The sequence below is a fragment of the Fusarium verticillioides genome, chromosome 4 (assembly GCF_000149555.1).
Source record: "Fusarium verticillioides 7600 chromosome 4, whole genome shotgun sequence".
NCBI classification, from domain to species: domain Eukaryota; kingdom Fungi; phylum Ascomycota; class Sordariomycetes; order Hypocreales; family Nectriaceae; genus Fusarium; species Fusarium verticillioides.
In genome coordinates this window covers 3,051,973-3,079,935 of record NC_031678.1, presented here as the reverse complement: position 1 = coordinate 3,079,935, position 27,963 = coordinate 3,051,973, and the positions used below count along the sequence as shown (strand labels likewise).

General features: G+C 48.2%; 13 protein-coding genes across 18 annotated transcripts; 5 read left to right on the top strand and 8 right to left on the bottom strand.

The window, feature by feature from the left end:
* Positions 1–414: 414 nt before the first annotated feature.
* On the top strand, positions 415–2,606 carry FVEG_11901 (hypothetical protein; the record flags this gene model as incomplete). The annotated part of the gene is made up of 8 exons (XM_018901222.1): positions 415–503; positions 566–720; positions 773–844; positions 890–1,026; positions 1,078–1,551; positions 1,619–1,692; positions 1,739–2,153; positions 2,208–2,606. 8 exons carry the CDS (start codon positions 415–417, stop codon positions 2,604–2,606), a joined length of 1,815 nt encoding a protein of 604 aa, XP_018759665.1.
* Positions 2,607–3,211: 605 nt separating this feature from the next.
* On the top strand, positions 3,212–5,726 carry FVEG_11902 (hypothetical protein; the record flags this gene model as incomplete). The annotated part of the gene is made up of 3 exons (XM_018901223.1): positions 3,212–3,383; positions 3,490–4,756; positions 4,829–5,726. The coding sequence occupies 3 exons, from the start codon at positions 3,212–3,214 to the stop codon at positions 5,724–5,726; spliced, it is 2,337 nt and encodes a 778-aa protein (XP_018759666.1).
* FVEG_17126 (hypothetical protein) lies at positions 5,552–6,513 on the bottom strand. Its single transcript, XM_018906392.1, has 2 exons — positions 6,230–6,513; positions 5,552–6,163 (listed from the first exon to the last, which is right to left on the bottom strand). Exons 1-2 carry the CDS (start codon positions 6,321–6,323, stop codon positions 6,030–6,032), a joined length of 228 nt encoding a protein of 75 aa, XP_018759667.1. The 5' UTR covers positions 6,324–6,513; the 3' UTR covers positions 5,552–6,029.
* Positions 6,514–7,591: 1,078 nt separating this feature from the next.
* Positions 7,592–8,320, bottom strand: FVEG_17127 (hypothetical protein; the record flags this gene model as incomplete). The annotated part of the gene is made up of 1 exon (XM_018906393.1): positions 7,592–8,320. One exon carries the CDS (start codon positions 8,318–8,320, stop codon positions 7,592–7,594), a length of 729 nt encoding a protein of 242 aa, XP_018759668.1.
* Positions 8,321–9,072: 752 nt separating this feature from the next.
* On the top strand, positions 9,073–9,943 carry FVEG_11903 (hypothetical protein; the record flags this gene model as incomplete). The annotated part of the gene is made up of 2 exons (XM_018901224.1): positions 9,073–9,178; positions 9,231–9,943. 2 exons carry the CDS (start codon positions 9,073–9,075, stop codon positions 9,941–9,943), a joined length of 819 nt encoding a protein of 272 aa, XP_018759669.1.
* Positions 9,944–10,186: 243 nt separating this feature from the next.
* Positions 10,187–10,468, bottom strand: FVEG_17128 (hypothetical protein; the record flags this gene model as incomplete). The annotated part of the gene is made up of 2 exons (XM_018906394.1): positions 10,187–10,261; positions 10,322–10,468. 2 exons carry the CDS (start codon positions 10,466–10,468, stop codon positions 10,187–10,189), a joined length of 222 nt encoding a protein of 73 aa, XP_018759670.1.
* A 522-nt stretch (positions 10,469–10,990) lies between these two features.
* Positions 10,991–12,333, bottom strand: FVEG_11904 (hypothetical protein). Its single transcript, XM_018901225.1, has 2 exons — positions 12,178–12,333; positions 10,991–12,125 (listed from the first exon to the last, which is right to left on the bottom strand). The coding sequence occupies exons 1-2, from the start codon at positions 12,248–12,250 to the stop codon at positions 11,263–11,265; spliced, it is 936 nt and encodes a 311-aa protein (XP_018759671.1). The 5' UTR covers positions 12,251–12,333; the 3' UTR covers positions 10,991–11,262.
* A 209-nt stretch (positions 12,334–12,542) lies between these two features.
* FVEG_11905 (hypothetical protein) lies at positions 12,543–14,322 on the bottom strand. Its single transcript, XM_018901226.1, has one exon. It carries the CDS (start codon positions 14,277–14,279, stop codon positions 12,666–12,668), a length of 1,614 nt encoding a protein of 537 aa, XP_018759672.1. The 5' UTR covers positions 14,280–14,322; the 3' UTR covers positions 12,543–12,665.
* Positions 14,323–15,061: 739 nt separating this feature from the next.
* FVEG_11906 (hypothetical protein) lies at positions 15,062–16,370 on the bottom strand. Its single transcript, XM_018901227.1, has one exon. It carries the CDS (start codon positions 16,215–16,217, stop codon positions 15,219–15,221), a length of 999 nt encoding a protein of 332 aa, XP_018759673.1. The 5' UTR covers positions 16,218–16,370; the 3' UTR covers positions 15,062–15,218.
* A 149-nt stretch (positions 16,371–16,519) lies between these two features.
* Positions 16,520–18,911, bottom strand: FVEG_11907 (hypothetical protein). 2 transcript variants are annotated; one of them, XM_018901228.1, is made up of 3 exons: positions 18,689–18,911; positions 18,362–18,636; positions 16,520–18,314 (listed from the first exon to the last, which is right to left on the bottom strand). In XM_018901228.1, exons 2-3 carry the CDS (start codon positions 18,610–18,612, stop codon positions 16,862–16,864), a joined length of 1,704 nt encoding a protein of 567 aa, XP_018759674.1. In that variant the 5' UTR covers positions 18,613–18,636; positions 18,689–18,911; the 3' UTR covers positions 16,520–16,861. The 2 variants fall into 2 exon arrangements, with proteins under 2 accessions (XP_018759674.1, XP_018759675.1); XM_018901229.1 differs by lacking the exon at positions 18,689–18,911 and having other exon boundaries at positions 18,362–18,681.
* A 187-nt stretch (positions 18,912–19,098) lies between these two features.
* Positions 19,099–20,764, top strand: FVEG_11908 (hypothetical protein). Its single transcript, XM_018901230.1, has 8 exons — positions 19,099–19,352; positions 19,408–19,433; positions 19,489–19,525; positions 19,582–19,652; positions 19,703–19,725; positions 19,777–19,936; positions 19,995–20,098; positions 20,153–20,764. Exons 1-8 carry the CDS (start codon positions 19,202–19,204, stop codon positions 20,664–20,666), a joined length of 1,086 nt encoding a protein of 361 aa, XP_018759676.1. The 5' UTR covers positions 19,099–19,201; the 3' UTR covers positions 20,667–20,764.
* Positions 20,765–21,764: 1,000 nt separating this feature from the next.
* On the bottom strand, positions 21,765–24,079 carry FVEG_11909 (hypothetical protein). 3 transcript variants are annotated; one of them, XM_018901232.1, is made up of 4 exons: positions 23,542–24,079; positions 22,448–23,490; positions 22,282–22,342; positions 21,765–22,224 (listed from the first exon to the last, which is right to left on the bottom strand). In XM_018901232.1, the coding sequence occupies exons 2-4, from the start codon at positions 22,471–22,473 to the stop codon at positions 21,898–21,900; spliced, it is 414 nt and encodes a 137-aa protein (XP_018759678.1). In that variant the 5' UTR covers positions 22,474–23,490; positions 23,542–24,079; the 3' UTR covers positions 21,765–21,897. The 3 variants fall into 3 exon arrangements, with proteins under 3 accessions (XP_018759678.1, XP_018759679.1, XP_018759677.1); XM_018901233.1 differs by having other exon boundaries at positions 22,448–23,471; XM_018901231.1 differs by having other exon boundaries at positions 22,448–24,079.
* Positions 24,069–26,511, top strand: FVEG_11910 (hypothetical protein). Of its 3 annotated transcripts, XM_018901235.1 has the most exons (4): positions 24,069–24,908; positions 24,961–25,878; positions 25,932–25,979; positions 26,032–26,511. In XM_018901235.1, the coding sequence occupies exons 1-4, from the start codon at positions 24,695–24,697 to the stop codon at positions 26,220–26,222; spliced, it is 1,371 nt and encodes a 456-aa protein (XP_018759681.1). In that variant the 5' UTR covers positions 24,069–24,694; the 3' UTR covers positions 26,223–26,511. The 3 variants fall into 3 exon arrangements, with proteins under 3 accessions (XP_018759681.1, XP_018759680.1, XP_018759682.1); XM_018901234.1 differs by having other exon boundaries at positions 25,932–26,511; XM_018901236.1 differs by having other exon boundaries at positions 24,961–25,979.
* The last annotated feature ends 1,452 nt before the right edge of the window (positions 26,512–27,963 follow it).

The following is a 27,963-nucleotide window of genomic DNA, read 5'->3' as shown; positions in this document are numbered from 1 at the left end:
ATTGTTACACAGACGGAGGTTATGTCTATGTTGGCACTAGGGCTTAGAGCATGTCGAGTTCGCAGGCTATGCCAATCCACTTGATTATGGTTACACAGATTGTCAAGATCTTGGTCAGGGAAACTATTCCGCCGTCTTACGAGGATGAGCGCATTGTCTCCGTGCCAAGTCAGGAAAATGGATACGAGGCGAATTTCGTGTCTGCTTCCTAGGCTACAGGCAGAATGATGAGAGACTACTGACCAATTTGGGGCTTCCGGACGAAAAGACACTGATCATGTGTTTCTCATCGCCTAGTTAAGCATGCGTTGTTGGCAGAGTCTATAAAGCAAGCTATAAACAACGTGAACGGAATGACTCAATAGTTCTTCTCTACGCCTTCAACGATACAGGATCTCTCCTCCGGTCTTGAAGATGAAGTACAGCATCACTTTGGTGGCTCTCTTCTCACAGGTCTCGTCGATCATTGCAAGACAAGATCATGAGTCTACTCTCGACAGCACGTATGACTTCATCATCGTGGGTGGCAAGTTTACATCTCTCCTCAATTGGCAACTTCAATAAGTAACAATGAGCTCGCCACAGGTGGAACGACTGGTCTCATCCTCGCAGACAGGCTGAGTGAGTCTGGCGATGAGAAGGTACTGGTACTAGAAGCCGGGCCTGATCCAAACGTTGTTGCCATGCATCAAGCTCCTGGAGCTGTTGAGTATATCGCTGGTAAGATGAAATACAAGAATAAGTCTTTTGGCTTCCTTAACCGGTCACGTAGGTACGGCGATCGACTGGAACTTCTATACGGAGCCTCAAGAAGGCCTCGATGGTCGTAAGCTTGCATACCATCGTAGGTGGCATATTCCATCGCATCATCCATTACTGACTCTCATAGGGGGACGTGGCCTCGGTGGCAGCAGTATCCTCAACGGTCTCTACTACGGGCGAGGCTCTGCTAATGTCTATGATCACTGGGTTGAGCTTGGGAACCCAGGCTGGAGCTGGGAAGAAGTATACCCATCATTCATCAAGGTAGGTACCGTCAGTGACGATCCTAGAGTCTTCCACTCATACTGTCAACAGAGCACTCACTTCAATGCTCCTAATAATGGAACGGGTTACAACCAAAAGTATCAGACCTGGGATCCATCCGCATACTCCAATGGTCCGCTGGAGATAGGCTACCAAGGATTTGTTCCGCCTTCGAGCATTGCTTTCATTGATGCTTGTGCGGCTATTGACATCCCAATAGTTCAAGACCTCAACAACGGGAAGAATGTTGGCGTTAAGCAAGGAACTGCCACTCTGACCTCAAAGTACCGACGTAGTTCAGCTTACGACTATTACAAGGCTGCCGCCAACCGGCCCAATGTGGACATTCTTCACAACGCCCCTGTTCAGCAGATCATGTTCTCAAATAATGCTACTGGATATCCTATTGCGACTGGTGTCAACTTCATTGACCACTCTCAGGGTCGTCACCGCACTGTTGCCGCCTCGAAGGAAGTCATCGTCACTCTGGGGACTTTCCAGTCGCCTCAAATGCTGATGGTGTCGGTAAGAACACCACCCACTGCTTCTTCTCTCCTGCATCTGTCAAGTTATGAGGCTAACAAGAGACCAGGGTATAGGTCCGGAAGCCACACTTGATACTTTCAATATCGAGCCAGTTGTCATCAATGAAAACGTGGGACAGCAGTAAGTCAACCGAAGGCTTATAATACAGTATTTTAACGGCATGCAGCATGATGGACCATAACCTCTACAGTATCTCAGCCACAGTAATTCCCAAAGCTTCAACTCATCAGCTTATGTTTAACTCAACTGCCGTCGAAGCCTCACAACAGGAATACTACACTACTGGTAAAGGAGTATACACGGCCCCTGGAGGTATTACCAATGGCTTCCAAGAGATATCAATGGAACATCTTCAAAAGATTGGCGCTGAAGCTGTCGTCGATGCTGGACTTACGAACCGATCTACAGTAGAATTTCTGTTTGAGTCATTCTTCTATCCCAATAGCCCAGGTCCCACCTACGAGCCATCATCGGAGGAGTCATATATATCTATCTCGGTATCAAGCATGGTCGCTCTATCCAAGGGTAACATCACCATCCAGTCGAGCGGCATGTCCGATGCCCCCGTCATCAACCCCAACGTAAGTCGTCATGATCACAGCTCTCATTTCTTGCTCTATCCTAACTGCTTCCAGTACTACACCCACCCTGCTGATCGTGCTATCGCCATCAACGCGTTCCGTGACGCACGCAAGATCCTTGCCCATTCTGCTTTTGCAAACATGACTGTTGGGCCGGACCATGGAGAGGTTGCTCCTGGGGTTTCCAACGTTGCCTCTGATGACGACGAGGCCATCTTTGAGTACATCAAGGCTACAACGGTTCCTAATTGGCACGCTTCTGGAACTAATCGCATGCTTCCACTTGAGGACGGCGGCGTTGTCGACTCTCGACTTCGCGTCTATGGAGTCCAGGGTTTGAGAGTCATTGATAGTAGCATTATGCCTACAGTGCCAGATGTTAACATCGCTGGGCCGGTGTACATGTTGGGTGAGCATGGAGCAACTATGATTAAGGAGGATTGGGATATCTGATCATGATGGGCTTAATGAGATGAACTAGTTTAGCCCATCATTTATACTATCAGCTCGCATGAGTCTCATTAAAGCAATCACTCTGATACGTTCATCTCAAGACAATTTCGGTATGCTGATCGCCCTTATCCGACGCCAACAAACTCTTCATGGATTGACCGGTAGAGTTCGCCGATGTTTACCGGGCGCTAATATCTCACGAACCAAGCTATGTCACCTTACTCGGAAACTCATGGCATTTTAGCCGAGATACAACGCGACTATAAAGACTATCGTACTATCTAAGTAATTGATAGCCATGAAATCGCGGGGGTAATTGTTGTTCGTCTTTCCCCGCATTCGCTCAAATCACCGGGTTTTGCCACACGACATCCGATCTCATTGGGCAATGCTCAATGTCACGATGCTGCTGTCATTCCCACTTTACGCTACTAACCCAGCGTAATCCAGAGGGGCAGTCCAGGTTCAGGGATGTATAACAAATCTACTGTAGCTTGATAATTGAGGGGGGCCAGCTACTTAAGGAACTGCTGTAGCCATGCGTTATCTCTGGGCACGAGATCACTGAGTACTATCCCAACTTACAGACGGTATACCTACTCACCATGGGCTACCTCAATCAGATTTTGCCTGTGCTCTTGCTTTACTGTACGGGTGTGCTGGCGGTGCTCCCTGTATCATATGATGTTGTCTGGGATAAACCAGGTGTCAATGGCTCAGCTGATTCTATGCCTCTCGGCGGCGGTGATATTGGCATAAACACTTGGTATGAGAATGGTAAGCCAGTCTTTCGTTATGTATCCTCCGACAACTCATTCCCGAGTTCGAACATAGACCCCGTTTTCACGCGAAACCTTTCATTTGCTCATATACCGTGTAATAGGCACCATCCTCATGTACATCGCCAAGAGCGGGACATTTGACGAGAACAACTCACTGCTGAAGCTTGGTCGCGTCAGGCTGTCCTTTGACCCCAATCCATTTGACAGCAAGTCATTCGAACAAAGACTGCTACTCAACGACGGTTACATCAAGTACACTGGCGAAGACAATGCGACTGCCAAGATTTGGGTCGACGTCTTCAACCCCGTCGTGCACATTGAGGTCGATAGCCCCGAGAAGATCGCCGTCAAGGTCGCCTACGAAAACTGGCGCTACGAAGATCGCCCAATCATCAATGAGGAGCGCAACCAGGGTTCATGGGGTATCTATACTTCCAAGATCGCAAACGGCACCACCTACGCCGACAAGATTGGCTTCCATGAGAATGGTGTACTTATGAGCCATCGTAATGAGAAGCTGGATCTATGGAACTTCCAGATGAAACAGCAGGGACTTGAGAAGCACTCTGATAAGATGTACAACCCCATGCGCGACAATGAATTTGGTATCTTTGTTCATTCCGAGCAGCTGAAACCTGGCGCTGTCACGAACGGCCACTATATCAACACTACGTACAAAGCCTGGAATCTTGGGACCAAATCACCTAGAAAATCTTTCAAGATTACTCTTGCGATGTATCAGGCTCAGACCGAGAGTCACGATGAGTGGTACAAAGGTCTTCAAAAGGTCATTAAGACTGCAGTCAAGAACACCCAGGACGCGACTCTTGCTTGGTGGCATGATTACTGGACTCGATCCTACATCATCATCAATGAAGATAAGGGCGAGAAGGATGCAGGCTTCCAGGTCGGTAAGAACTACCAGATCTGGCGATACCTCATGGGATGCAATGCCAAGGGCGACTGGCCCACCAAGTTCAACGGCGGTCTTTGGACTTTCGATCCCATCTATGTCAACATTTGGCGTCCTTACACACCCGACTATCGCCGCTGGGGTGGCGGTACATTCACTGCTCAGAACCAGCGTCTTCTATACTGGCCTCTTCTGCGATCGGGTGACTTTGATATCATGACGCAGCAGTTTGATTTTTACAAGCGCATCACTCCCAACGCCGTTCTACGTGGTCAGGTTTACCAGGACATCGATGCTGCGTATTTTCTGGAGCAGATTGACAACACCGGCTTATCAAACGTGTTTGAGTATAATGCGCAGTGGTATGATGATGATGCTAATACTCCACGACCTGACTTCTTTCCTGACGGCGAGCTTTGGAATGTCTGGTTGAACCATGTGCAGGACACGGCCAAGTAAGTACTGCCCACTACGACTCTCCCCTCTGTAAGATCGAACATGAGGAATTTCTAACAATTGACTCATAGTGAGTTTGCCGACATGATATTACAGGCCAACATCTACTCCGGATTTGATGTCAAACCGTACCTCGAGTTCATCGAGTATCAACTCGCCTGGTTCGACAAGTTTTACACTCGGGAAATGCAGAAGCGCAATCCTTGGCCCTTGACCGGTATGGCCGGTAACGAATCCCTCGTGATTTATCCAGGCTCTGGTGCCGAGACATACAAGGAGTCTTACAACCCCGTCTCCACCCTCGCTGGTCTGCGTCAAGTCGTCAAAGATCTTCTCATCGTCGACGAGTACACACTCCAGAACAAGACTTACTACACCAAGTACCTGGCCAAGATCCCTGCAAACACTTTACGCCAGCAACAGGGTCACACCTGCATTGCTCCAGCCGAAGCATACACACGCGTTCAGAACAGTGAAGTCCCTCAGCTATACACTGTCTTCCCTTGGCCCGAATATGGTCTCGGCCTTCCTAACCTCACGCACGCTATCAACACTTATCTCTACGACACCGAGACGTTCTCATTCCACGGCAACACTGGCTGGAAGCAGGATGTTATCTGGCTTGCACGAATGGGCTTCACAGCCAACGCTACTGCCATGACGGAAGATCGGTATGCACCAAGCAAGGTGTGCAAGTTCCCGACTTTCAAGGGTCCTAACTTCGACTGGACTCCGGATCTTAATCACTATGGCTCTGCTGCTATTGGACTCCAGGAGCAGCTCATTCAGACTTTTGTTGGGGACGACATTAGATTGCTTGCTGCTTGGCCCAAGACTTGGGACGCGCGGTTCAAGGTCTGGGCTCCGCGTAATACCACAGTGGAAGGGACCGTGAAGGCTGGTAAGATGGAGAAGCTAACAGTCCTACCCAAATCTCGCAAGGGCGACGTCATTATTGGCCAAGATTGAATGCTATAGTTTTAATAGCGTTAGCAAAGAACTATAACTGAACTTGTGTAGTTGCAGAAGATCCTAATGCTGGGCATGTGTCATGTGCATTTTGCAATGAGTTAAAACGTCATACACGAGTCCAAGTAACGCGTCTCGCGGAATATTCCAGTTCCTTTGAGGAGATGACGTCATGAAAACCGTCAAGATGATGAGTGAAAAAAACAGCATTACTATTGATTATTCCAGCATTAGGTATACGACGAGCATCTTGCAAAACTAAAACGCAAACGAGGACCGAAAAACTCCATCGAGGTTATTCTTCTAGCAAGGACAAGGAATGATCCAGCAATTGATTGGAATCGGGCACGGAATGATGCCACAGAGTCTGCCGTCGCAGGCACCACCTCCACGGAGCTCCATTTGAGGATCTGTAGTCTCAGGTGCCTTCTGGGGGTCTGCGCGATGTTAGTATCAAGACTCAAACTTGGCGCGCGAGTAGTCTGGGCGCGTTGTTATCTTACCCATTGATTGCTGAGACTTAGGCTGATTAGTCTCGAGAGACTGAGAATTTCTCATCTCGGACAGTTCTTGTGGCGCAGATTCAGAGGAAGACATTCTAATGGCGGATGAGATGGAACTTAGGGTGCGCGATCGAGGTTTAGGTCGATGATATGAGGTTGTTATTGAGGAATTAAGGTTGGCGTTCAGCTGACGGGCGCTGACGTTATATACGCGGCAGCGCGGTAAACAACGTATAGTACGTGGCGCAGTCACTGAATGAGGCTGTGCTTTCAGTAGTGTGGCTGTGGCCAGGATCTACGGTACAGATCGGAATGGTTCCGCTTTGACTCAGGATACCCTAGAATAAGGGAGTAAGTCTTTATTTATATATAGCTGGATTGAATATAATGCTCTTACCTCTAATTTAGCAGAATATAATCTTTATTAAAGGAAGCCACTAAGCTTATAATAGCTTTATTATCTTTATCAGTCCTATCTAGTAGATTATTGATTACTATATCATCTCCTATCTATCTCTTCAAAGAAATTGACATGTCTCCGAACCTGAGAAGGATAGAATGAGAGAAAATGTTAAATGGATTGATTCTTTATGATGCGCAACAACACAGCTATATCGAAATTTCTCTCAGATGTTGATAACGGGTAGGATGGACGTTTCTGGTTCTGGGCAGTTGGCTACCTGAGCCTAGCCTAGTGATGTTTAGCTATGGGAAATTGCCAGCACCAGTGAATCTATGGAGGAGTGGACACGTGGGCCTCGAGGTATTTCTGAGAGAAGCACAGGTCGTAAGTTGCGGGCTTGTTGTCAGTCTGAAGGAGCGGCCGTGCTCCGCTTCAATATTCGTTTTCTTTCCGAATATGTCTAGGTTTTCATTTCAAGAGGCCTACAAAATTGAGGGACTAACGAACGTTTTAGTCCAGCACTCTCTATTGTGTAAGACAAGCCAAAGATTCCACATTAGATCAAACAGAGGGTAACAACGGAAGTTGCGATATGCCGGGATAAGGATCAATACCATCAACTTAGCAATATTGTGCTCTCTGGTCTTGCAAGTGAGCTGCATTGGCAAGTAAGGTAAATAAAACATACTTGACACAGATTTCAGATGCCTAAATGTTCTAGCCCTTGTATGGGCATCAGCCGCCGTGCTAATCGGATACGGCATGACATTGATAGGTTCCATCGTCGCAAGCCCAGGGTTCGTCCAAAAATTCGGCAAGATCAATACGGAAACTGAAGCTTGGTTTCTTTCTGCTAATGCGCAGCTTATATGGGTCTAGTACAGATATATGTGCCATGGTCGGTGCCGTTTGCCGCTGGGTACCAGAGCCCATGCATTGAATAAAGCTAAACGATATTTCTATACATCAACTACTAATCTTTCTTCACCCCGCAACCGCCTCCAACGATCCGCCGAATCAACTACTTCCGGACAGCCTTTTAACAAAAAGCCCCATCGTCGCACAAACCCTTCGCTCACTTCCCAGGAAGTTGCAAGCCATGGATGTCCCCAAACCAGAAAGCCGCATCGTTCTATGTCATTGAACCCCTCGTAAACTCTCAGCCCCAAGTCAAGAAGAAGCTCACGGCTGTCGTATCTATCAGCCATAAGTATCAGGTTGTAACGTAACTTTGGGAAAGGTAGTGCATTGATCCAGAAAGGAGGGGTTCTCATCCGCTGCAGGGACGTTGCCTGGAGATCCGATGGAATGTGTTTCACCGCTATAGTATCAATTTCAGAAACGCCAAACGAACTACGACATCCTGGCGGCAGGTGATGTAGTAGCGAGAGTAGGGACATATTCTGCAGCAAGGCACGAACAACGTTGTACTGGACCAGTGTGATAAGGCAGTGATCCGCGGAGAGTGGGAAAACGATCGGGCGTGGTGGCTGGATCGCACCAGTGAATGCCGAGTACTGCAACAGTGGCGGTATAAGTCTGTGAGTTTCACTTCGAACCCAGCCATTTACTTCTGGCCGTTGAGTTTCACGAGTGAGAACTTTGACCTCGAGATTTTGAAGTGTCCCTGTGATAGACGAGTCATGTGTGACGCTTGTATAGCTGTACAAGTCAACACCGACAAGCATATCACAGTCTTCTTGGTAGAGAGATTCGCCATGTGTGCTCGAAGTTTGAGATGTCTGTTTTCTGGCACCTAAAGATGTGTTAACTGAGGGTCTGGAGAATGAAGATACAGGCAAATACTTACGTCAGGCTCTCTGTCTTAAGCGGTTCTGCCTCTTCCTTCTTTCCACGGGATTTGTGATACCATGCCAATCGTCTTCGTTAGACGGCATATTGGAGGAATCAAGCCGAGAGTACTGGGAATTCGGGGCACTAGACATGCCGAGCCACACTAAGGAATAGCGAGAAGGCGTTGGGTTGTTCCGAAATCCTTCTGGTGGTCAACACTGGAGAAGAATCGGACTTGGGTAGTTCCGACTCATTTGCTTCTATTTTGATGTGCAAAATTTGAGCTGTTTAATGGACCTTTTGCTTCCAGCCGATTAATGTAAGCTTACTTCATCGCAATCTGCTTTAGTAATCTATAGAGGCTACCAGCTGCAAGTGCGTTACGCGCTAGTACCAACTTGATTAAACGGTATGAATTTGTTCAAATAGGTAATTGAGTGTAACCCTCTTGTGCGCGTTGCATGGAAAACCTGCAAAGTGTCGTCAGTTGGTCGGTATGCTATAAAACACTGATCTTCTCACTCGAGTAAACCGATCTGTCTTCACTTACTTACATTTAATTCTCGTCAACCTATCTGGAGGTCTGCCTTGAACTCTCTAAATCCTATATTCTCAGTCACCCATATCAGCCACCCGAATTAACACGATGATGCATCAGGAAAAGCCAACTATAGCCTGCTTTGGTGCTACCGGAGGATGTGTGGCAACAGCCTTAGAAAGCGCACTGCGCGAAGGCTTTTATTGTACCGCTTGTACGTCTCGTGTCTAACACTTATTTCATGTCCTTTGCTAACAGATTACAAGTCGTTAGGAACCCGGACAAGCTGCGCAATGTTCTGATTACCCAGAAAGGTATTCCATCGGATATTGTTGACCGATATCTTACCGTTCATCGCGGCGATGTGAAGGACCCTACTGCCGTCGCACAAGCCCTCGTCAGCCCAACCAACGCCAAGTTCGTTGTTGACTTTATACTCAGCGGCGTCGGCTCACGCCCTAGATTTGACTGGAGTATTACGAGACCTCTCCCGCTACAAGACAGAACTATCTGTGAAGATACCATCAAAGTGATCTACACTGCCCTCTCTAACCTGTCTGCTTCTGGTATCACCGGCACTATTAGCTCACAGAAACCTCTCCTCGTGGCTGTAAGCGCTGCCGGATGCGGGAGGAAGCGAGGGATACCTCTGCCTGTCTATCTGCCATACCATTACGTTGTGGGAGGGCCGCTAGCAGATAAGAAAAAGATGGAAAATCTGATCTTGGAAGATGGAGGTCGCCATGTACGGGACTTTGTTCTCATGCGACCACTGATCTTAACAGATGGAAAGGCAAAGGGCGACGGGCAGCTTAAAGTTGGCTGGGAATGGGGTGTTGTCAGTGACGAACACAGTGTTAAAGAACTGGGGCCTAAGATCGGATACCTCATGAGTAAAGAAGATCTTGGGAAGTGGGTGTTTGACCACGTAATCCCAGAAGGTGGGTGGGAAGGGAAGTCCATTTACTTACCCTATTAAGAGCTGTAGTTATACTTTGGGTCAAGAAAAGCGACTATTCTGCCTAGGTAGCATTGTGTCAGTCTTTTAATTATAGCCTGTATCTCCAGGCATTTTAAGAATACGGTTAGCTTTAGGTTATGAATAGAGCTAAAGGCCTCCCTGCAATCTACACTATTGTACACTACCTCGTGTCTCATAACAGACAATGGATAGGAGGGTTTAACCAAGACCAGCTTGCAGCCCCCAGTAACGTAAAAGCAGCTATACCATGACGGCCATAGCTTTATCCTGCGATTGTGTCAATTTCGCCCTTCCATTTCGTAGCTCGTGTAGCGTCTGAATAGTTCGTAGAGGTTAGCAACTACCCAAGGTCACTTTGCGAGATGAGTAACTTACAGAGCTGAACTCTTGCGCGACGTTAATGTGATCTTGATTCGTGGTGGCTATGGCCTTTGGAATGGTAGAAATCGTGGCATTTGGATATATGCAGCTGCCCTGGTGTGCCAAGCCGGAGCAGGCAGCATCTTCTGGCCCTGCTAGCATATTGGATGAGACTTGTGTCAGGGTAGGTAACGCTGTGAGGTTGGAAAAAGGCAGTATGAGTGGCAAGGATAATGGGTTGTTGCCGTAATGTAGATGATGGTTAGAGAGTTACAAGTCGAGGTCAAGGCGACGTTTAAATACCTGAAATTATGGCGGTTGGTCCAGCTTGCGCGCTGCATTGGCCTAGTTTTGGGGGCCATTGTTGGCAGGCAGTCAGTTCAGTTCGGTGGCTGTGTAAGCATTATGATTGGCTATGTCCGTGGGAGGGAGCTTGGCTGAGTGCCAATGAAACAAACAAGGCGTTCTCGGTGCGGCGCAGCGAACACCATCATTCATTTTATTGGGTGTCCGCTTGCGCAATCGCGCCTAAAGAAAGCCAGATGGTTTATGCTGTTCGAGCTCGACAAATCGAAACATATGTCTCAATCATCTTAATCACCAGTCTTGGTGAATTTTCAGCCTCATCGTTTCCACCTTTTCTGACATTTGTCCCCGGAATCTGATAGAAGAGAAAGTCTCTTAGTTTGGCTTGAATAGTTATGTTTATTTATTAGATAGATCTGCTATAAATTCTCGGACAGCTTAGCCATGTTAAATCTCTGTGCGTGGCAGAGCGGCTGCTCTAGCCATAATCGTAGTTCAGCTAACCCCCCAAAAAGCAACTATGCTGGCTGAAGTTGGATTTAGATGATAAGGTCAAAGAGTGGGGCATCGTCAGGTAGTTGAAAGTGAGGCTGATGGTATACACCCATTTATGCCTGCATGACCACAGCACCAAATGACGGGACTGTTGATTATGTTTGTACCGGAGGGCTGACCTCAACATGATCAACAAACACTTCAACCCTGGTCATGAAGTCGTTCTGCAACGTCCCCGAGCTAAGATACCAGACATAATCACCACTGGTAGTGATATAGAACGTGTCCCAATCGGAATCCTGTGATCTTGTACACGCCTGAGAGGAACCCGGTCCAGTTGTCTGACAGTCCAATTTCACAGCACTGCAGCTGATAGAAGTGCCAGGAGCCCCAAATGATGCACAGTTGAGAGGGACACTGCCGTAGTAGAGACTGTCGTTATCGCACCGCGTAATCATGGCGTAAGGGAGCCCGACTTGATAGAATGCACAGACGGTCACGCCGTCCTGTTGGAGCTCGCCGGTGGTTTCGTCAACTAGGAAGCGAACGGGGTTGAAACTCGAGCCACGGTCGCCGAAGACCATGGGAGTGAAACTGTCGCCGTTGGACTTGACTTTGTCTCCTAGAGCTGGACCGTCACCCGCGACGAGGAAAAAACCTGTTGGAACTGCCTCGGAAGTGGTGGTGGTAGCGACAGCTGTAGTTGTTTCAACGAATGAAGCCGCTGTTGTGAGGGCTGTAGTCGTATCGATTGGAGCAGTGGCTTCAGAAGTCGTACCAGTAGAGGTCGGCTCGGGTAAAGACTCAGTTGTTGAGACGCTGACTTCGGTGTAGTCGGTGCTCGTCGAGCCAATTGCAGTCGAAGTCTCGACTACAGAGGACTCGGCCGAGGTCGAGGTTTCAACGACATCGGTCTCAGTAGTCGTCGCGATGGAGTCAATCGTGGAAGAAGCAGACTCGATGAGCGTACTCGAGATGTCGGTCGCAACAGATGATGGAATAGCCTCTGACACAACGGCTGATTGGGTTCATTAGCTATCGCGACTTCATTGTCTGGGAATAAGACATACTGGAAGACGGTGGCTTGCAAGGGCTAGCAGCCACAAGCCCAAGGGCCAGCGAAAACGAGGCGTAAAAGCGCATTGCCAACGAGAGACTAAGGTCAGAATTAGAGTGCCTGCAGTTTGAAGATCAGACAAGATGTCAGTGGCGGTCGCAACACCTTGATAAACTCTCCGTCCTGACTCCTTAATGTTATCGCCGGTAAAAGCGTTTTCTTCAGCTGGCGTTAAACCCTGCCAATTCTACAGACTATCGATTGTGAAGCGGGGCTACGGGCTGTCAACTAACGCTCTGGAGTTTAACGGCCACTATAGTTCAACGCCACAGGTACTAGCCTCATGCACTCGGAAATTACCCTTGGATAATCATCGTTGAGTTCTCCTGGTTTTTATTTCGTGAGTCTTGTTCAATGTGCTGGCATCACGACCCAAGTCAACGAAGCTCATGTGAGAATTCGCAATTCGCGGCATTAACATCATCCATGACAATTAATCAATCAAAGTCCATTGAACTCTCCACCACCATCACGGAAAACTTCCTCCTCCCATGTCGCTTTAGATCCCCGCGGCTTCCGGCTTCCATACCGACATGTCTCGTTGATCTCCATGCTTGGAAACCTATCATAGACCGTCAAGTTGGAATTGAGCGTACCCATGCGAGGATATCTGTCAGCCTCCTCTGCTGAAGCTGCCCAGTATCTGACCTTGCTGCCCTCAAGCTGAACAGTAGCCAGAGGCTCATTTCCTTCTCTGGGTAGCAGAGCGGATTTGACAAGACTACGCAGCTTCTGGTGGTACCACGGTCTATCCCACCATGTCTCACGCTTTTCCTTGAATTTGTTGTGATGCAGCATAGCTGGCACTGTTGTGAGGAAGAAATCGGTATACAGAGGCATGGCACTCCAGTCAACGGTCTTGCCGTCTTCGACCAGTGGGCTTCGAACAGACTTGAGATCATCTGGGATACCCTTCACCCGTACTGGTGATATACCGCGAACCTCAGAGCTCATTTCGATGGACTCTTGGTCGCTCAAAACGACAAAGTCAGCGTCAAAGAGGTCATTCTCTGGGCTGATCTCAGTTGCGAAAGTCTGTGCTGATATCTCCTGAGCGTAATCAAGTCCAACGTGAAATTCGTAATTCTCCCCCACGAAGTCCTCCACATCAACATTGACGTGGTTGTGTCTTTGCAACTCGCGCCAGACTTCCTGCGCACCAAGGAGTTCGCCAATCATACCCTGTTCGCTCCTTATAGGGAAACCTTCGCCAACCATTGCTTCGATCTTTTGCTTGGCGCGGCGAAACATCCTTCTTATATCGCCTGCTGGGCCGATGTACATGCCGCCATTGATCCATCGAGGTCTGTTGTTGCGAGAGAAGGTAGTGTTCTTTTCAGTCTCCGGTCCATAGAGGTCTGGTCTCAAAGGAGACTCAGGCCAAAGATCACATCTCAAATCCACACCGTATCGTTCAGAATTAGAAGGATAGCAACTCTTTTGCGATGCCGCGATGATTGTCTGCTTCATCGGTATGGGCACATCCTTTCGCGTCCATTGTTTACGCAGTCTCTCGTTGGCTCTTCTGTTGATCTCATGGTATCGACTGAGAAGAACTTGAGCAGGGAGCTGGAACCAGACATCATAGGCGTCAACCATGAGAACGATATCGTCTTCCTCTAGCTTCTCTTCTGCGGTAGCATTAGGGTGCATGACTGAGTCAAGGTAGTTCACCAAGCCGGTGATCTTGGGAAGATTCTTGCCAAGCCTCCAATGTGAGATGTCCCTATAGTCGACTCCCCAATTGATGATAACCGGGCTTGGGTAGCCTAAGGCCAGCGAGCTGAAGATTGTCTTGCATAGATTCGGACTTGGGTTCGTGGAGGGGATAATGAAGGCAAACCGACGGTCCTGGTCAACAGGGGCCTCTGGTTCCGTTGTGTTGACATTGCCCTGTTGCCAGTCTGCTGGCGTTATCTCCAGTTTCGACCACCAGGATAAAGCATAGAAAGATAGAGCTAATGCCAGAGAGACAGTAATGACTTTGTAAATTATGGGTGTGCTCAAGACTACCGACAGAGGTGCCCTACTGGGCTTCGGGTTGGGGTAGAGCATGCTAGCTTTGATGTTTGCTTTCGGGCTGTGGCTCAGCCACAGTATTTCGGTCAGCGAACACGAGTGTAATAGTCAAAGGGCTGTAGTAATGGGCGATGAAAATGACGACTATGAATGTCTGAAAGGGAAATTGGCAGTCAGATGCCTGTCGAGATTGACGCGGGGATGTTTATTAACGGTGAAATGTCGTAGTGTTTAAGAAGAGGAGATAGCGGCTACCCCTGATCTGCCCTTGCCTTGGTTGGTGGCTTGAGACAAATCAATTTCATGGTTGGGGAAGAAGAATGGTGGCAAGCTTAACACCCCCTTGCGTCAGATCGGCTGATAACTAGTAATGTGAGGAGAGGCCCCATTCGAACCGTTGAAAATGTCGTGAGCTTAATATTCTTATTTACATATGCAGCATTACGCCACTGATACGTTCCTTTTTCGTAAAAATTGAGCTTGGTATTTTAGTTTGTTAAGCCTCGGAACCAGAGGAATTCGAATGTAGAAGAATGGCATGTCTGACACACGAGTCTGATTGAGGGTGGCATCGCCCTTCTCAAAGCAAAACTCACGTCTAAAACATAAGCATATCGCGTCCGTGTGGCCGTGACAGCCGCATCGTAGGATTTTTATTTAACTATGAGACTCGGGTGAGACACGCGACACTCAGAGCGTTCCTCTCCTATAAACTTCAAAATAAGCATCATCATCGTGGGGAGCAGGCGGGCTTGGATGAATCTCCGTATCTTTCTCCTTTCCCCAGTATTAGTCGAGCAAGTCACTATAGTAGAAGATTAATGTTCAGAATCATTACAATTTAACAACTAACTGACTAAGAAGACCTAAAGCGTGTACAATCCATCAGTTCATAAACAACAGATACACCGAACCCCGAAACCCAAGCCACTAAAATGGAATATTACTAGCGCTACACGAGAAAAGAGCCCGAGATCAGGGACCGCATTGGCTGAGATACCAAGCGACAAACTTGACAATGCCCTGTTGAACCTGCGTCTTCGGCTTGTAACCGAGCATGGCACCCGCCTTGGAAATATCGGCGTAGGTGATGGGCATATCGCCGGCTTGCTCTCCCTTTCTATCAATGCGCGCCTTACGACCCAATGTGTCCTCAAGAGCACCGATAAGATCCTTCAACTGAATAGTCTGCGACTCTCCAAGGTTGAAGACCTCGTAGTCAGACGCGTCATATTTGAGGGCAGCGAAGATACCATCAATGATATCGTCGACATAAGTGTAGTCTCGGCGGGAAGACCCATCTCCGAAGAGAGGAATAGGCTTGCCCTGGTGGATGAGCCTTGTGAACTTGTGGATGGCGAGATCTGGGCGCTGGCGAGGACCGTAGACGGTGAAAAAACGGAGGCAGATGCAGCGAATGTCATAAAGATGAGCGTATGTATGGCAAAGCAGTTCACCCGCCGACTTGGATGCTGCATAGGGAGAGATGGGCTGTGTGCTCTTGTAGTTCTCGTTGAATGGAGCCTTGGCACCAAGGCCGTATACACTCGACGACGATCCAAAGAGGAATTGCTTGACGCCAAACTCTCTGGCGCACTGGAGCAGGTTCAGAGTGCCATTGACATTTGTGTCGAAGTACTTGTTGGGCTGGCTCAATGAAGGAAGAACACCAGCGCGGGCTGCCAGATGAACAATAGCGGAAAAGCAATTGTCAGCGAAAATGGTCTGAAGTGCCTCGAGATCCTCAATATCGGCTTCGTAAACCCGCAGATTCGGGTTCAGAAGATGAGGTGCAAGGTTGGCGCGCTTGATCTCTGGGTCGTAAAACTCATCAAAGTTGTCAACGACGACGACTCTCCAACCGCCCTCAGCAAGAAGAGCCTCGACAAGATGGGAGCCAATAAAGCCGGCCCCACCGGTGACGAGAATAGCTCGTCTGGGCTTGGAGGTGCGTATCCTTGTGATAATCGTCATGCTTGCTAGTGGAGAGAGGTAGTAACTGAAGAGGGTCTGGGAAAATGGAGAAGGACGGTGGGCTCGGATTTGCAGCGGGGATTAACATATTTAGTCGAAAAGAGGAGATGCTCCCCTTTAAGGGATACTTCAGACAGTGTGACCCTTTGGAAGGTTGAGGGGTGAGTTGCAATGCGCCACAATACTGCGTGTCTTCCGAATAACTCACTACTGTAAGCCACTTTGAAAAAAGTGCTCAAGATTAATCTCTTTCATCGACATTATTTGAGTCTAGACCCATCATGTGTTGAGTTTATCGGCATATAAGACAGCCAAGAAAATCAGGGAGATGATGCGCCCTACGATAAAGTAGCCTTTTAAGAGAGCACTAACGCCACTGTCTCAGCCGGGTTTTCCGATCCGGTCTCAAGAGCTTGGCGGGGGAGGAATTGTAGTGGCGGCCGTCGCAAGGGGGGATTAAGACTGTTGACATAGGGCTGCGCAGAAATGCATTGTCTAACCTTAGGGCTCAGATGGTATGCTCTCGCTGAATTAGTGCGTTGGATTATATATTAAGAAGCAAAGTACTATTATAATTAACCACTCGTCTTATTGGTACTGCCTGTCGGTTCATGTGTACGCAGTCCGATTGCACAAGTGTTTGCTTAATACTTTGGCCGACACATTCGGCCGTTATCACTAACGGTCCATTGCTCGCTGCCAACTGCATTCCTGGCATAGAAGAATCCCTGTTTATCCCACTTAGCCTTCACAGACAATAACTTGTTGTAATTGGCTCCAAAGAACTCCGACTGGAAGTTGGGCTGGCGGAAGTCCGCCTCGTTCATGTACGCGCCACTGCCGGGCGTGACAGCTTCAATCTCGGGCATGATTGTATCAGTCATGAGGTTCTGAAGATCCAACATCTCTGACCAGGGAGCAGTGAAGTTCCATGGTGTTGTGAGGGTGGCGTGCACCAGGGCCTTGTTCCAGGCTGGCAGGAGGGACTGCTTCTGGGGGTTGCTGAAGGGTGCGACGTTGGTGCCGACACCGATCCATGTCACGCCTTGCTCGACGATGCTGATGGCAGCTTGGGTGAGGTCCTCGTTGTTGTTGACGATGGTGTCGCGGGGGATCAAGCGGCCACCGTACTGGGCGATGCCGACTTGGATGTTGCCAATGGGGAGAGGGCCGAAGTAGGTGTCGTAGTGGTTGTAGTAGTTTGCTGACTGGCTGTACTTGACGGTGTAGTTTACGCCCATGCCATCAAGCGAGTCGACAAAAGGTGCGAGAAGAGTCTGAACCTCATCTTGAGACTTGCCAAAGGCGGTCAAAGGAGCAATCTGGAAGAAAGTGTTGGTGAAGTAGTAGACCACCATAGATCCAGCATCAACCATGGCAGGGAGCTTAGAGTGGAAAGTTTCAATAGCCTTGTAGAAGGTAGCCTGATCGTTGTTGGTGTTGAAGAAGGCAAGGGTAGCAGCGCCAACCTTGGCATCGGGGAAGGCCTTAACGGTCATGGACAGAACAACACCCCAGTTACCGCCCCCACCACCGTTCAGAGCCCAGAAGAGATCAGAGTTCTTGGTGGGAGAAGCAGTGACAACACCAGAGTCTGCTGTGACGACTTCAAACTCAAGAGTGTTCTGCGCAGATAGACCAAAGCTTGTGCTGAGAGCGGAGTGGCCACCGCCTTGGGTATAGCCACCAGTGACACCAACGGTAGGGCACTCACCGCCGATGACAACATATCCAGCATCGTTTCCAGCCTTGAGGATGTCAAAGCCTTGGACACCAGCACCAAGAGTAACAGCCTTGCCCTTGTATCCGTTGGCGTTGTAATCCTTGAACTGGATGTCCTTAAGACGATGGGTCCAGACAGAGAGGGCGCCGGCACCAGTGGATCTTCCAATGTAGTCGTGACCGGTGTTGCGGATGACGAAGCGGATATTGTTGTTGCGAGCAAAGTTGATGGTGTTGACAACATCAGCATTGGTCTGGGCCTCAACGGCATAGCGAACATAGTTTCCTAGTTCACAGGCACGAGACTCAGGTTGGAAGGGATCGCAGCTCTGGTTAGCGAACCAAGGCGCCATGACCGACGACGAGGAGTTCATGCTAAGTCATGTTAGTACAAGGCTACACCGCATCAGTGTCAGACTTACTGGATACCAGGATGTTGCCATTGGTCCTGAAGGTACTTGCACTGAGCAGCATCGTACGTAGGATCGTGACAAGGCGACCCCAAAGGAACAGTCTTGATCAAACGACCATTGACAGTCGTGTTGAGACTCTTCCATTGGTTATCCGAAGGCCAGCAAGCATCACCAGGAAAGCATTTACAGCTAGAGGTAGTGGCATACGCCTGGGCAGTGGAGAACGCCGCAGCGGCTGTAACGAAGCTTGTCACTTTCATGGTTGATGTCCTGCAGATGAAACGCTACATGCGTGAGCAAAAGCAACAAGCCAGTTAGACAGAGGGTGTGACTCACAGAAAACGCTACAGTGTTGCAGATCTTGCAGAGAAAAGAGAGTGGTTCTTGTCTCTTTTTACTTTTTGGGTTATATAAGAACTATTAGAGTTTCCTCGTGCATCGCAAGCATCGGTGTCAGTGCCTTTCTTGAGCTAGTCCCACCGGTGATAGTGCGCTTTCAAGGCGGAGAAAAGGCACGGAAGTGGCTTACGGGCCGGGGCTGGGGCTAGGATGTTTAGGTTCACCGGCACAACAGTCTGGTTCAACAGTCTGGTTCAACAGCCGAGAGAGAAGATCCATTATGAATGGTCCATGAACGTTCTGTCAGTTACCCCTGCATGAAGATTCATTTCGTATCGTCCCGAGGAGAAGCGACCTGCCAAATTGAGTTTTGGGCTGTCGGATCAGACCATGGTCTCGGCACGGAACTCATTTCGAAGTGATCAAGTTTCTGTTTTTCTAGGGTGTGATGTATAAGTCGGCTGTACTCTTCCGGATTGTGCTCTCCATACTGTTGTCGCATATTTTCCAATGTCAGGCTGGACTTACAACGCCCCGAGCGGCTCGCCAACCGATGGCCCTCAAATCACGTCCATTGCTGTTGTCTTTACATCCGTCGCGCTCCTTACGGTTCTCCTGAGAGTTTATGTCAGAGGGTTTATGCTGAAGTCGTTGGGAGCTGGTAAGAAAGGCCTGTCAATTCCCTGTTTATCGGTACTGACGCGTCTTGTTTGTAGATGACTGGATCATCATCGCGACATGGGTAAGAAGGGATCTGCACTCGATCTCCAGATGACAGACATGCTGATCAGCAACAGATCGCGAGCTGCGGATTCGCTGTTGTTACCGTGATACGTGAGTATACTTTCGCTAAGATTCAGTGTTGCCGATCACCAGTTGACACATTCTAGAAACGAAATGGGGACTTGGACTGAAGAAACTTGACGACTTGCCTCAACAGAACTACTACAACTTCATGCTGGTAAGTTCACTATCTCTCAGTTGTCAGTCGCAGGCTAACATCATCTGCAGCTACAATTCATAGGCGCGCCATTGTAAGATCGACTCCTCGCGATACCGAACATATACTTACCGACGACAAAAAGCTACATTTCTAGTATTCTCGGGTTCAAGCTCAGCCTTTTGATTTCGTACCTGAGGTTCATGGCCTCAGGACTATGGTACAAAGTGACAGTCGGCGTCGCTGTTGCCTGCACGTTATTCCATCTTTCGTTCTTGATTGCGCAGATCAACCTCTGTACACCTGTACGTGGCCCCTCAGGCGTGCTCCATACTTGGCTTTGCTGACTCCACCTGTTCGTAGGTTCGAAAACAATGGGATTTGAGCATTACGCATGGCTCGTGTCTAAAGGGCGTGCCTATGTATACCACAATGGCCTCAATCACCATCGTATTTGACGTTGTCGTGTGAGTATTTACGAGATTGGCCAGAAAGGGATAGCTAACAAGTGATAAATACAGCATGATGCTCCCTTTCCCGACACTACTCAAGCTCCAGATGCCGAACCGCAAGAAAGTCGTCCTCCTCGGCCTTTTCGCCATGGGAATCTTCATCTCCATTATCCAAATCGTCCGCATTCAGACCATAAAATCCCTCTCCAACCTCCTCGACTCAGCGGGTCTCATCAAATGGTCAATGGTCGAGAACAATCTCGGAATAATCGTCGCTTGTGTCCCGACCCTCGCCCCTCTTGTTCGCTACTTCAGCGAGCAGTCCCGCGTCGGGAGCCGCAGCCGCAGCAAGTCGCAGAACAATTCCGGTTACGCGTTACAGTCGACTTACCGCAAGAACCTTTCCCGAAGAAGCGGACTGCAACCTTTGGGTAGTGGGGTTGATGAGCAGATTGGTGATAGTGCAGAGGACATTTTGGCCAAGGAGGATGGAATCATGCGCAAGACGGAAATTGTGATTAGTTCAGCTCAGGGACCGGCGGATAGGGGAGAGCTCACTCCGGGACACTATCATGGGAGGTAGACATTACGATTTGTTAGTTACATTTAGTGTAAGATACCAATGCATAAGTGACAGATGCTTGTTACAAAAAGTCTCGAACTGTTTCTGCCCAGCGGCGTGGTAAGGATCATAGTGGTGATTGGGTCGCATCTGAATTCGTCATATCATCTTAACGCATTTCATTCTAGTGTTTCTGGGTTCCAAGAAGCAAAAACGTCAAGCGAACTGTTCCAGGAATGCAAATGCAAGGATTCCTTGCACGATAGTGGCACCAACGTCAGTTTTAGGGTGTTCGCCCGTGCGCGTTCAGGGTCTTACGGCTAAGTCGGCTCGGATCTGTTCCACTGCACGGAACTTGCCATATACCGAGGTGGTATTGAACTCCACAGCTATTCGGCGATATACCGTGGCTTCTGCTGACGGTGATAATAGATATGCTTACGGAGTATATCACTAAGTTTTAGCTCAAAATCAAGCTTCTTACTACAAAAGCCTCAAGACGAGATAATATCCGCCTGCGCTAAAACCAATAGTCTCCGGTACTAAGATTTAGAGCATGACATCAATTGCCGTCTTAGCAGTAGTGAGTATTGATGCGTTAAGTACAATTATGGCCTCTCGTAAATTACCAATGCTACGGTACACCGATAATGCCGAAGAAATACGCGGTTAGTTGGCCAAAATATCCGGTGTTTGAGTCAATTCAAATTCGCTAAAGTGACGAGCCTATCGCGAGCACAGATACTCAGCCTGTCAACTAAGGGAACCGACGTCACAATAAGTAGAATAATCTGTGTACTCCATTAGAACGTAAGCGGAGCCGCCGACAATCTCGTGTACCGAGTAGCGTTCTTATGAGAATCCACGGAGTCAAAGGTGAACGGATAATCTGGAAGGACTACTACCATCTACTCATTTGCATGGAGCAAGAAGGCTTACAAACTAAGCCAAAACAGAAAAGCGAAGTGATATAAAGTACAAAAAAAGCTATACTTAGCTTGCCCATGTCTTATCACTACTTAGGAGAGAGGAAGTTTAAATCTTCTTGCCTACCCTAGCCCATTGAAATTTGATGTGAACCAATGCACGACGGATACAGGCCGCCCAGTGCGATGAAGATCGAATCAATAGACTTTGTTGATTTGAAGAGACCTTGGCTAAATACTGATGACATCCACCAAGACTAACTACAGGTTCAGACTTGCATAGACTTCGGCATCATACTTCTGCCCTCCATCAATATCTTGCACAACTATATAGCTCTCCGCCTTGTGAATAATCTAGCAGCCACTGCCGCAAGACCAGTGATGATCATAACAGCTTCCAAACTTGGCCGTCTTTCTGCACGAGACACCACTAGTTCCAACAGCAGAACACGAGTTGCCGCCGGACTGTAGAGCCGCGAGGAAGGTATCACGAGCTTGCTTGGCCGAGATGCTGGAGCAAACCTGGGTGCAAGAGTAGCTGCAGGTGGTGCCAGCGTCGTTGGAGGCAGAGCAGGTTCTCTTGCATGCCTCAGTTCCTGCGATAGCAGAGAGGGCGTAGACGACGTAGAGAGGCTTGACCATCGTGATGAGTTCTAGGTTATGCTTTGTTAGTCAGAGGGGAGAAAGATGGATGACATGGTGTGATTTACAGGAGGGTGTGAAGAGGTAGTGTTGAGTGAGAACGTTTGTCGATTGCTTGAAGGCGAAGGTCTTTTCTGAGGTTCTGGTTATTCGAGAAGAGATCAGGGCTTTTATACATTGAGAGCATCCCTAAGAGCGCAGGTGATATCTAATCACAGGAAACCTTTCACTTGCCTTCGGTCAAACCTCCGCCTCTCCATTCCTGCAACTTCTAACTCTTACTGCACCTCGATCACCAAGGTGGACTGATCTCGACAACGAGAACTCGCTATGAATATTCGTATTGGGTTACCTGCACAGTCGAAGGTAGTATCCATCTCGTGATACCAGTTCTAGATCAAACAAATATCCCGAGCTCCATCCAATAACAATGATCATTCTGATCTGCTTTGCATACAAATTCACTAGTCTCATGCAAGTCGTATTTCACGTTGCATCGAGTTTTCAGCTGAAAAACGTCCCGCGCATAAATCGTCTCCACAGTCAATTCGAGCTTCCTATTTCATCAATGCGGAGGATTTCAGACCGGAAAATCACCAGCGGCTGCGCAGATTCATTCCCCGGGGAGTGCTGTGCCGTTCAGTAGTTGCATAACTTGCCGCTGAACTGCGCTGTGCATGCCCGATTTTCGCTAGTATTTACGTGCCTGTTTTTGTATCTGGCAAGTCGTCTCGGAATATCGCCCTTCCATGCAATCTATTGGTTCTCGATGCCCCCGACTTCCTTGGAGGGGTAGCTTGCGAGTAGGCTATTGGGGTTAGAGTTATTGGGCGGGTACTGGATGCAAGGACCTTTTGATGCACCTCGTTTTGGAGTCGCAACAAAGGCCTTTGCATGTAGAAACGATGCATCTCACACGAGATTGACGAGACATGGACACTGGTCAGTTCTCAAGTCTATTCTTTCCTGTCTTGGACGGGAGGGGGATTACTGGTACCCTGTACAATGGAGAGGTCTGTAGCCTCAGTGCTATCATTGTTGAGACCTGTACTGGCAGGACTCATACCTATCTTATCTTCCTGGAGAAGAGGTTGCCGGATTGGCTCAGTTCTGACCTACGTCGCAGCCAGTTTTAAACCCCACCCAATATTTTGATCACTTACATTCTTTTCATGGTGTTATTCCTTTCCAACAGCGCAGCCAACCCTCAGTTGTAAGCTTGTATCTCGCTGAATCAACACTTGGGCTATACAAGTTTCTGATGCTGCGTAAGGTAACTTCAGAGTTTTGTAGCGTTACTTGAGGAGCAGTACTGAACTGAATGTTACCTTAAAACGTATGAGGTTGTTTTCTATCAGGCTTAGGGAATTGAAGCAATGGTGATCACTCAAGCTGCTCAATTGTAGTCCGGAGACCTCTCCTAAGAACTTTTCGGGAGCTCACGCTCACCACATCTATAACTCCTGCAACCGGAGAACAATCGAAGGAGGGATTGGAATTATTGACTCAAGATGATATTGCAAGCAAGACTCCTATATCGGATGTATTACCACGTGAGCGTGCCTAGGCCTCTCCACTATGGAAACATCACGAAAACAGCGAGCAGGTACGGTGTATGCTTCACCGTGCAGAATTTTCCCCAAGCAACGATTGTCAGCAAGATTCGTGATTAAAAGGACTACCAACAATGCTAAAACTGCATTGAACAAACAGTGCGTGGCGATACCAAGTGACATGACGAGTCAGCCTCAACATGATATGATGATGCGGATCCCAAGGTCCCAGCGCAGCCGGGAAAGATCACGATATAAACACTAATAAATAAGCTAAGAAAATCTAAAATAAAAAAACAAACACGAAATCCTGGTACTATACAAGGTACCCGAGCTCACACCGATCCAAAGTCAGATCGTCGGCATTTAACAGTGGCAATACCGAGTGTACTTGACCTGACGGCGGAGGATCTCCGTTATTCCCGTGCACAACCACGATACTCACCAAACCTCATGGTCCAAGTACGTAGCGACGTACCACGAAATCCGTGACAAAGAATCTGGCCGAGACGTGGATATTATGACTATTCTCCCGGTGTCGCAATCGCTCATGACCTCGAGTCTTTTAGTCAAGCGGTCCACTAAGTGGAGCTGCAACACAAGATGCCTGACCCAACGTGGCGGGTCTGGCCGAGTCGATCGAACGAGCTTGGGCCATTATTAGATTTCTTCAAATCTTTAGGCCTGAGTCTTGGGATCGGCATCGGAGAATGGCGTTGATTGTGAACAAGCGAGAGATACGTTCTCTTTTTTGTTTTGAGGCTCATGATGTGAAGATATATCGTGAGTGGAGATTGTTGGCGGTGGACGTCAGGTACTTTTACCGTATAAATAGGATACAAGTCAATGACAGTACTCTCAAGACAAGATATCTGTATTCAACAGTGAGAATCTGATTACACATTGAAGTACAACAAAAACTATCAATATGGATCGATTAAGGTCAACTTCACCTACTCTATTCCGCGAGGGCGCGGCAACGCCAGACGTCGAAAGCGCAGCGACTTCGGTACCTCCAAGCCAGGTAGACCTTTCCGCTGGCATAGACAACGAGAAACAACAAGACAAAAGAGATTTCGAGTCAGACATCGGCGCCTGGCTCTGTGTCTTTGCATCTATGTTATTCCTGATATCTTCTTATGGTACGTATCGCTCCTTCAGCCCAATAACGCATTTGCTGATTAAGTCCCCAAGGATTTATGAACTCCCTCGGCACAATCCAGTCCCATCTCACCCTCAACGAGTTGAACAACTATAGTGTCAGCCAAGTCGGATGGATATCAGGAACTTACCTTTTTCTCTCCCTCATCTTCAACTTCCAGATCGGCTCTATCCTAGATCGCTATGGTCCTCAGATCCTCGGCCCGATCGCCGCTGCATTCTCCACCGTTACATTCATCCTTCTAGCTCAGTGTACGCAATATTGGCATTTCATCCTCTGTCTCGGTCTTTTTGGCAGCATCGGGAGCGGTATCGGTGCCGTCACAGCTATCGGCGTCATCGGCAAGCTTTTTACTCGCCGCCGCGGTCTTGCCATGGGTATTGCTGTTATGGGTACTTCTCTTGGTGGTATTATTTATCCCATGATGCTACGTGCTACTTTTAGCAAGCTTGGCTGGGCTTGGTCCATGAGGCTTGTTGCTCTCGTCGTTGCGTGCATCATGTCACTTGGCGTGTTATGCTATCTTCCATTCCGTCGCCTCACAGAAGGCCAACAAACGGTTCAAAAGCCCCAGAGCTTCAGCTTAGATTTGTCAGCTTTCAAGTCTTTGAGCTTTGTCGTCACTGCCCTCGGTATCTGCATGGTTGAGTTTGTCAACTATGGAATCAGTGGCCTGTTACCGACTATCGCAAGAGGAGCAGGCTTTTCTACCGAGGACGGATATACTCTTCTGTCGATCTTGGGTGCATGCTCTTGCTTGGGTCGTTTCTTGATTGGTTTCGTGGGAGACAAGGTTGGGCCGTTCAATGCTATGATCACCACCATGCTAGTCATTCTGGTGTTCATCTCGTCCATCTTTATCCCATTCAGCACCACCTCAGCTCCTCTCATGTATACCTTTACTGCACTTTGGGGTTATTGCTCTGGGTCTTTCTACGTACTGTCTCCATGTAGGTTCATCAAACGTGAAATCATTAGCTGCGCCCACTACTAACAACTGCAGTATGTACCGGAAAGACTTGTGAGCCACAAGATTATGCCCGATACTTCGGTGAGTCCTTTTTTATAGCTCCTGGCAAGATCTACTTGCTAACTTGGGGCAGGCTCAACGAACATGTGTGTGGCTGTTGCCCTCCTCCTTGCAAACCCACTGAGTGGAATCTTGCTGGAAAAGCTTGGCGCTCAGCTCCTGGGTTGCTTCTACCTCGCTATCATCGTACTAGCTGCCATATTCTTTATCACAGGACGATCTCTGTTACTCGGGAAATGGCTCGTCCTCCGCAGAAGGTTGTAGCCGGGTCTTACGACTTACAGCTTTCTATTTTTCACATAATACTATAAAAAGTGCCCGAGAGGGGATAATCACAACAAGGCGGCGTTATTTGGCAACTATCAAAAGCTGATATGGAAAAGGTAATGAAAAGTGGAATTTACATCGTCTAGAGGGAATCCAGAATTTGGAAAATCCTAGAAACATAATTAGAATAGCTCTCAATAGAGAGCACTTAATCATAATACTTTCATTGAGTCTCTGTCACCGCTGAGTCTGAGAAACCTTTGATGAAAACAAGAATTTACCATCGATGTTGTAAAACATTCCTCAAGATGCTACAACATTTTCCTCAAATACAGCGATGATAGCAGAGGTTGGTGATTGGTTGCATTTTCAGTGATCAGGGCCCCAGTGCGTTCAAATGCTTCTACTTCGAGTCAAGTCTGGTGGAGCCGAACTAAAGCTGAGCCTCGATACGAAGTTGCGTTGCGTGTTCATCAGTCATGACTCCAAACAAAAATGACATTACCACTTGTAATATCTTGTGTGGCTTCCGCGACATAATTGTCCTACTCACAACCCAATCATTCCCATTACTTCGCCAAATGAAGACTCGACGTATCGTTGGGCCCTTAGACCAGCGTAAAAGGCTAACTCGCTGCCAGTCATGTGCAAGACGACGCATCAAGGTTAGAAAGCCATCGCAAAGCATCAATCAACTACGACTAACGCGAACAAAAGTGTCAAGGGGGCACCCCCTGCGAATATTGCATCCGCATGAAGAAGCACTGTCAGCCTCAAGCTGTTACAGTGTCCGAGCTGAAATTTGTCAGCCATTCAGTGGTGCCTCAACATACAAGCAACCTCCAGCCGCAAATAAGCGACAAGCCCGACAGCATATACTTGAAGACCTTCTTTTTGTTTCTTCAACGTTGCGAATTCACACCAGAGTTTGCATACCTGGGCCCAGACTTTTTGCCTCTTATCCAGACATGCGCACCACTGCGAGAGGCAACAGTTGCGATTGGCGCCTTGGAAATCAGCAGGTCCCCAAGTACAAGGTCTTCCGATGAGCTTCGATCACCATACCATTTCGCATTGAAATCATATAGCAAGGCACTTGCAAGCCTCCAGGACTACATCAGATCACCAGACGCATTGTATTGCCAAGGCACTCTTTGGTGTACATTGCTTCTTGGCTTATTTGAGGTAAGGTGACATCTCATCTGCTAGCTCGTATCTAACCCTTCTTGCAGTTAATGATCGAAGTCTCTGGTGGCCAATGGGCTAAGCATATGCTCTATGGCACTTCAAAAATACTTGAGCTCTCCGGGATTAACAGTCACTCTGATCATCTCGGCTGTCAGTCTTTTGAGATGTTTCGGCTGTTAGAGGTGAACCGAGCAATTCTCTACGGCGAAGATACTGTACTGTGCGACTACCTGTGCATGGACCAACATGGCACAACATCATCACGTCCACTGGACGAAATTTTTAACTTGATGGCCAATATCTCTTCATTCAGTAAAAGGTTAGTCCTGATAGCGCATGGATGACTACGCTAGTATTCACCAATTTCCAGCTTCTTCGACCAAATAGAGTCAATTCCAGAAGATCAACGACACGATCATCCGGACCTAGACCTACTAGCCACACAAAGCTGCCTTTACCAATATGAACTTCAGTCTTGGTATTCCCAGCGTAATGCATTGATCAAATCATCTGGACCATATGAAAAGCTCGCGGTGGCAAATTACCATGC